This window comes from Bos mutus, chromosome 7 (assembly GCF_027580195.1).
Source record: "Bos mutus isolate GX-2022 chromosome 7, NWIPB_WYAK_1.1, whole genome shotgun sequence".
NCBI classification, from domain to species: Eukaryota; Metazoa; Chordata; class Mammalia; order Artiodactyla; family Bovidae; genus Bos; species Bos mutus.
This window is the reverse complement of record NC_091623.1, coordinates 46,447,473-46,455,454: the sequence shown is the minus strand read 5'-3', so window position 1 is coordinate 46,455,454 and position 7,982 is coordinate 46,447,473. Positions and strand designations below refer to the sequence as shown.

The window sequence follows — 7,982 nt, the reverse complement described above, 5'->3', positions numbered from 1 at the left end:
CCGGCGCCCTTCCCCCGGCCGATCCACAGGTCCTGTCACTGGGGACGATCTCCGCAAGCTCCACCCCCACCAGCCCTTGGGTCCTAAGCGCCGGGGACTCTGTAGGCAGGAGCCCCACCCGCCCCGCGGGGTCTCGAGCGCCCGGGGACCGTCCTTGGCCAGACCCTCTGCCCCAGGACCCGGCCGCTTCATTCCTTTCGGCTTCCTCCTTAAATTTTCTTTCTTTGGGGCTTTGTGTTTTATTAAGTAGATTTCAGGTCTCGATCTTCAAATAAAGACTAAACATTAAATCGAATTGTAGGTTCCTTTAAACAAGAGAGCAATCTCTTCGCGCTGGGGAGAGGCCAGAGCCGGGAGATTTGAAAACGGGCGAGGGGGCTGTTAAGATCAGCCAGCCTCCCTTTGGAAAGCTAGGGTGGGGATGGGGCTTCAGCTTCGGCTTTGGGACCCAGGGCAAATTTTTGGTCCATCCTCTCTGGACCCTGCTGGGGGTGGGGGGTGGGGTGGGATAATTCCGAAGACTTAAGACGCTGCAGGGAGTATAAACGGGAAAATGAGGAGTCCCAACCTAGCCGGTTTCCCTTCTAGTCCCTCAATTCCATCTGCCACTTCTGCCCTTGAGACAGGCGCTCAGTCGTATCCGAATCTTAGCGATCCCATGGACTGCAGCATGCCAGGCTTCCCTATCTTTCAGCACTTCCCAAAGTTCAAATAGCACCTGGGTTTCAGTGGAAGCACTTTCACCTTTCACCGCCACCCTTACCTTCTCTCCCTCTGGCTTTCCCTGGCTCAGTGAATCCAGCCTCACTTCCCTCTTCACCCTGCGCAGATGTGGCCAGCAGGTTTCTGCCCCTGGACCTTTGCACTTGCTGCTTTCCCTGGGACACTGCCCTCAAATGAATTATCTCATGATTTTCTCCAGCTCCTCCTGAATTTAGCATCATCTCCTGGGGTGACCCTCCCAGAGTACTCAACTCTAAAACCACTTCCCCCTGCATCCTGCAGGAAGGAGGTACCATTTCTTCTCTTTGAAGCTGTGCTTGTCAGATTCCTCCCTCAGACTGTGTGCCTGAGCAGTTGCTGGTGTTTGTGTCATTCATGTGTTCCCCCATCACTAGGCTCACAGTAAGTGCTCAGTCAGTGTATGTGGAATGAATGAATGAATGGGAGATAGCCCATGTTCACTGCCTGGGACTGGTTGATGGATTTCAGGCCCCCTTTGACCTGGCTGAGGAGCCCTCAATCTGGGAAGACAAGCTGGAAACAGCTGCACCCCAGCTCTGGGGGGTCAACCCCTGGCCCAAATGGAGGATCAGGACTGGGGTGTCCCAGAGGGAAAAAGGAGAGGATGAGGAAGGACACTGGGTCACAAGGAATGCCAAGTCACAGCACAGGAGCCTAATGGGGTAGGTATTGGAGAGTAGGGATGGCAGAGGCTGCCAAGGGCAGCCAAGACAGGGCTTCCGCATCTAGCCCCAAGGACCCTCCTGCTGCTATGTCACTTCAGTCATGTCCGACTCTATGCGACCCCATAGATGGCAGCCCACCAGGCTCCGCCATCCCTGGGATTCTCCAGGCAAGAACACTGGAGTGGGTTACCATTTCCTTCTCCAATGCGTGAAAGTGAAGTCGCTCAAGTCCTGTCCAACCCACAGCGACCCCCTGGACTGCAGCCTACCAGGCTTCTCCATCCATGGGATTTTCCAGGCAAGAGTACTGGAGTGGGGTGCCATTTCCTTCTCCAAAGGACCCTTCTAGGGCAGAGTAAATCAGACATAGAGAGTGGGAAGGGCTCACTCAGATGGAAGGGTCTAGGGAAATCCCTGTAGGCATGGTGATGGAAGACTTCTTGGAGCAGGGGACACTGGAGGTGGGTTTTGAAGGATTAGTAGGAGTTCGCCAGGAGGTTAAGGAAGGGCAGTCCAGGCTGAGGGTAGTCCAAAGAACTGCAGTTAAGTTTGGCCAAATGATAATAAAACAACTACAGAAAACATTTATTGAGCTCTTACTATGTGTTCAAATACTTCCAATAGAAGTCACAATACTCTATGAAGTAGGTGGGATTATTTGCTCCATTTTCATAAGCAATAAATACAAACAGAGGTAATACGCCTTGGCCTTCCTTTGCCTCCATTTTCCAAAGCCTGCGGGTGACCAGCAGACAAGCCCTGCCCGCAGCTCACCAGACCGTTCTTACCTATCAAAGTCAAGGCCCAAGGTAAGGGGGGAGCCTCCTTAGGCTACCCACTCACCCTCCTGCCTTGGGGAGAAGCATGGCCCCATCTCCTTCAATCTAGCCCCACTGCATAGGCCCAGAGCAGGGTCCTAGGGTGTGGCTGGTTATAGGCTAGGGGCTGCATCCCCTTCATTTAGGGGTCCCTTCAGAAGAACTGTACAAAAAAGATCTTCATGACCCAGATAATCACGATGGTATGATCACTGACCTACAGCCAGACATCCTGGAATGTGAAGTCAAGTGGGCCTTAGAAAGCATCACTACGAACAAACCTAGTGGAGGTGATGGAATTCCAGTTGAGCTATTTCAAATCCTGAAAGATGATGCTGTGAAAGTGCTGCACTCAATATGCCAGCAAATTTGGAAAATTCGGCAGTGGCCACAGAACTGGAAAAGGTCAGTTTTCATTCCAATCCCAAAGAAAGGCAATGCCAAAGAATGCTCAAACTACCGCACAATTGCACTCATCTCACCTGCTAGTAAAGTAATGCTCAAAATTCTCCAAGCTAGGCTTCAGCAATACGTGAACCGTGAACTTCCTGATGTCCAAGCTGGTTTTAGAAAAGGCAGAGGAACCAGAGATTAAATTGCCAACATCCACTGGATCATGGACAAAGCAAGAGAGTTCCAGAAAAACATCTATTTCTGCTTTATTGACTCTGCCAAAGCCTTTGACTGTGTGGATCACAATAAACTGTGGAAAATTCTTCAAGAGATGGGAATACCAGACCACCTGACCTGCCTCCTGAGAAATCTGTATGCAGGTCAGGAAGCAAGGGTTAGAACTGGACATGGAACAACAGACTGGTTCCAAATAGGAAAAGGAGTTCGTCAAGGCTGTATATTGTCACCCTGCTTATTTAACTTCTATGCAGAGTACATCATGAGAAACACTGGACTGGAAAAAGCACAAGCTGGAATCAAGATTGCCAGGAGAAATATCAATAACCTCAGATATGCAGATGACACCACCCTTATGGCAGAAAGTGAAGAGGAACTAAAAAGCCTCTTGATGAAAGTGAAAGAAGAGAGTGAAAAAGTTGGCTTAAAGCTCAACATTCAGAAAACTAAGATCATGGCATCTGGTCCCATCACTTCATGGGAAATAGATGGGGAAACAGTGGAAACCGTGTCAGACTTTATTTTTTGGGGGCTCCAAAATCACTGCAGATGGTGACTGCAGCCATGAAATTAAAAGATGCTTACTCCTTGGAAGGAAAGTTATGACCAACCTAGATAGCACATTCAAAAGCAGAGACATTACTTTGCCAACAAAGGCTCGTCTAGTCAAGGCTATGGTTTTTCCTGTGGTCATGCATGGATGTGAGAGTTGGACTGTGAAGAAGGCTGAGCGCCGAAGAATTGATGCTTTTAAACTGTGGTGTTGGAGAAGACTCTTGAGAGTCCCTTGGACTGCAAGGAGATCCAACCAGTCCATTCTGAAGGAGATCAGCCCTGAGATTTCTTTGGAGGGAATGATACTAAAGCTGAAACTCCAGTACTTTGGCCACCTCATGTGAAGAGTTGACTCATTGGAAAAGACTCTGATGCTGGGAGGGATTGGGGGCAGTAGGAGAAGGGGACGACAGAGGATGAGATGGCTGGATGGCATCACTGACTTGATGGACATGAGTCTGAGTGAACTCCGGGAGTTGGTGATGGACAGGGAGGCCTGGCATGCTGTGATTCATGGGGTGGCAAAGAGTCGGACACGACTGAGCAACTGAACTGAACTGAACTTGGCCATACTGGGACCCGAGAGGACATGACTGGAGGCTACAGAAACCCACATGCCTGGAAACACATACACATATACACACACATACATACACATGGGTATACATATGCATGGATTCACACAAGCACAGACACCCACTCCTGTGTGTGAACACACCTGGGTTCATATGTGAACACATACAGGCACATGTGGGCACAAACAGACATTTGTGGGTACACAGACATACATCCATACCCCCAACTCTCCACCAGCCAGGCCAGGCCTCTTGCTTATGGTGACAGCCTCCTTCAAGGCCTTCTTGCTCCACAGCCCAGTTAGGTGTAAGGCCAGGTGAGGAAGGGAAACAGAAGACCAGGTGTTCATGTCCATAGGCCAATCAGACAAACTGAGGCCAGAAAGTGCCACAGTAATCCCACCAGCCCTCTCCTTTAACACTGGCTATTGGATGCTAGGCCCCATGCAGGGAGCTGGAGACCCAGCCGGCCCAAGATAGCCTGCCCTGCTGGGACTTATGGTCCGCCCTAGCATTCGGAGAAGGCAGTGGCACCCCACTCCAGTACTCTTGCCTGGAAAATCCCATGGATGGAGGAGCCTGGTAGGCTGCAGTCCATGGGGTCGCCAAGAGTCAAACACGACTGAGCGACTTGACTTTCACTTTTCACTTTCATGCATTGGAGAAGGAAATGGCAACCCACTCCAGTGTTCTTGCCTGGAGAATCCCAGGGACGGGGGAGCCTGGTGGGCTGCCGTCTATGGGGCCACACAGAGTCGGACACGACTGACTTAGCAGCAGCAGCAGCAGCATTGTGAATGGTTCCAGGTATAAGGGAAACAAGGTGAATGGGAGGGGCCTCTCTGAGAACCAGCCCTTGGCATTGGGGGAAGGGAGCCAGCACCTGTTCAGGCCCTGAGGGCAGCAAGGAGTTGGGAAGACAGCGCTCAGAGAGGGTGAGTGAAAGGTTAGAGAGTGTCACCGGAAAGAACAAAGGAATGTATGGGCCCTCCACCAACTAGTGATGGACTGGGCCCCATCCAGTGTGTGATGAGAGCCATGGGGGTGTTTTGTGCAGGGGTCGTAGGTCAGACCCAGATGTCCCAAGGATCTCCCGGCAGTGTGGTGAAGGGCCCCTCCCACCTCCCTCATACTCCCATCCCCAGCCAGTCTTTATGGAGGCCCATTAAGCCTGACCTGACAATCACAGTAGTAATTAACAGGTAATAAGTACCATCTGGGATTCCTGACTTAACAGCCCAGTCCGGGAGCCACCGGGGTACCCACAGGAGGCTCTGGCAGACGCAGAGGTAAAAACGTAAGCCGCTGCCCGGGGCATGGACGCCCGGGTTCTACTGCATGGATAAGAGCTCAGGTTTGGTCACGCTCTGGCCTCGAGGGCAGGTCACTCCACCTCGCAGAGCCTCAATTTCCCGTCTGTAAAGTCAGGAAATCGGACTCCCGCGATTTAGACCCCACCCTATGAAAAGCAGCAGGATCAAAGCATTTACAACAACTTCTGGCTGGAACCTCCTCTCCCCTCCTCAGCCTTTCTGAGGCAAACACACCGGGTGGGGGTGAGCTGGAAACAGACCTGGCCCACACCCGCAGCGAGCCGCCGGGCACAGCTCCTTTAGGCCCGCACAATGTCCAGTGTGAGGCGCGATAAGGGAGACACAGCATAGTGAAGCGGGAGGCGCCAGGGAGTTATTTATCCATCCGGAGCCCCATCCCCCGCTCGGGTCTCCGGAGGCCAGCACCGCCCCCTTCCCGCCCGGGGCCCCACGCGCGGACGCGGGGCGGGGCCTCTGGGAGGGCGGGCGCCGGGTGGCCGGGCCCATCACGCCACCCGGGACGTGCCTTGGCGGGAGGCGGCGCTGGGGGCATTGGTCGTACACAGCACTCCTGGGGCGGAGTGACCAGGCCTGGTGCTCGGCCCGCCCCCATGACGTCAACCCACAAGGCAGCGCGCTGTTGTGCGGTTTACCGCGCGTCACCCGGACAACGGCAGGCGGTGGGGAATAAGGGGGGCGTCATTGACTTGGCCCCACCCCATCATGCAAATGAGAGACGTCACTCGTGCCCAATGGCGAGCGGGGACAGTGAGCTCATCGCGCCGGGCCGAGGCTATAAGGGGGCGCACGGGTTGCGCGGCGCAGGAGCCGCCGCCAGCGGAGGGCCGGGCGCAGCGGCCGCAGCCGGGGAGGGTGCAGGGCCGAGCGGACGGGGGGGGGCGCGGGCCCCCGGGCGGCCGCGGCCACTCCCCCCCCGGGCCGGCGCGGCGGGGGAGGCGGAGGATGGAAACACCCTTCTACGGCGATGAGGCGCTGAGCGGCCTGGGCGGCGGCGGCAGTAGCAGTGGCGGCGGTGGCAGCTTCGCGTCCCCGGGTCGTCTGTTCCCCGGGGCGCCCCCGACGGCGGCGCCCGGCAGCATGATGAAGAAAGACGCGCTGACGCTGAGCTTGAGCGAACAGGTGGCGGCAGCTCTCAAGCCCGCGGCCGCGCCGCCCCCGGGCCCCTTGCGCACCGACGGCGCCCCGGGCACGGCGCCCCCCGACGGTCTGCTTGCCTCGCCCGAGCTGGGGCTGCTCAAGCTCGCTTCGCCCGAGCTCGAGCGCCTCATCATCCAGTCCAACGGGCTGGTTACCACCACGCCGACGAGCACGCAGTTCCTCTATCCCAAGGTGGCGGCCAGCGAGGAGCAGGAGTTCGCCGAGGGCTTCGTCAAGGCCCTAGAGGACTTACACAAGCAAAACCAGCTGGGCGCGGGCGCGGCCTCCGCTGCAGCCGCCGCCGGGGGACCTTCGGGCACGGCTGCGGGCGCCGCGCCTCCCAGCGAGCTGGCCCCAGCGGCGGCCACGCCCGAGGCGCCCGTCTACGCGAACCTGAGCAGCTACGCGGGCGGCACCGGGAGTGCTGGGGTGCTGCGACGGTCGCCTTCGCCGCGGAGCCTGTGCCCTTCCCACCGCCGCCACCCCCAGGCACGTTGGGGCCACCGCGCCTGGCCGCGCTCAAGGATGAACCGCAGACGGTGCCCGACGTGCCGAGCTTCGGCGAGAGCCCGCCGCTGTCGCCCATCGACATGGACACGCAAGAGCGCATTAAGGCAGAGCGCAAGCGGCTGCGCAACCGCATCGCTGCCTCCAAGTGCCGCAAGCGCAAGCTGGAGCGCATCTCGCGCCTCGAGGAGAAAGTGAAGACGCTCAAGAGCCAGAACACGGAGCTGGCGTCCACAGCGAGCCTGCTGCGCGAGCAGGTGGCGCAGCTCAAGCAGAAGGTCCTCAGCCACGTCAACAGCGGCTGCCAGCTGCTGCCCCAGCACCAGGTGCCCGCGTACTGAGCCCGCGCACGGGGCGCATGCGCGGCCCCCTCCCAGAGAGGCGGGCTCGCGTGTGTGTGGGGGGGCGTGGGCGCCCCGGACTCGGAGAGGGCGCGGCCCCGGGGACCCCCTCCCCCATGGTGCCAGGACTCGGAGAGGGCGCCTCAGACTCGACAAGCTGGACCCCCTGCTCCCGGGGGTGTGAGCGCATGACCTCCCCTGCCCCGCTCTTGCGCTGCCTTTATCCCGGGCCGCGGTCACCCCGTGTTGCACAAACCCGCGCGTCCTGGCCGCCCCTTTGTACACACCGCCGCCGAAGGAGGCTCCGAGGGGGCGCAGCCTCAAGCCCTGCGCTTCCTTTTCCTTTTACCCCCCTTTTTTTTTTTTTTTGACTTTGGAAGAGAGAACAGAGTGTTCGATTCTGCCCTATTTATGTTTCTACTCGGGAACAAACGTTGGTTGTGTGTGTGTGTGTTCTCCTGTGTTGGTTTTTTAAGGAAATGGGAAGAAAAAAAAAAAAAAGCCCTCCTCCCCTTTCCTCGCTCTCGCTTCCCCTCCCCTTCCATCCCTCCGACACCCCCTCCTCCCGCCCTTTTCCTCTGTTTGTTTTTTTGTTTTGTTTTGCTACGAGTCCACATTCCTGTTTGTAATCCTTGGTTCGCCCGGTGTTGTTTTCAGTAAAGTCTCGTTAACGCCA

At 56.7% G+C, this 7,982-nt stretch overlaps 1 protein-coding gene across 1 annotated transcript; it reads left to right on the top strand.

Annotated features, from left to right (window-relative positions):
* The first annotated feature begins 6,117 nt into the window (after window positions 1–6,117).
* JUND (JunD proto-oncogene, AP-1 transcription factor subunit) lies at window positions 6,118–7,982 on the top strand. Its single transcript, XM_070373321.1, is given in 2 exon segments — window positions 6,118–6,882; window positions 6,885–7,982. Coding segments are annotated over 2 exon segments (1,041 nt in total). The 5' UTR covers window positions 6,118–6,263; the 3' UTR covers window positions 7,307–7,982.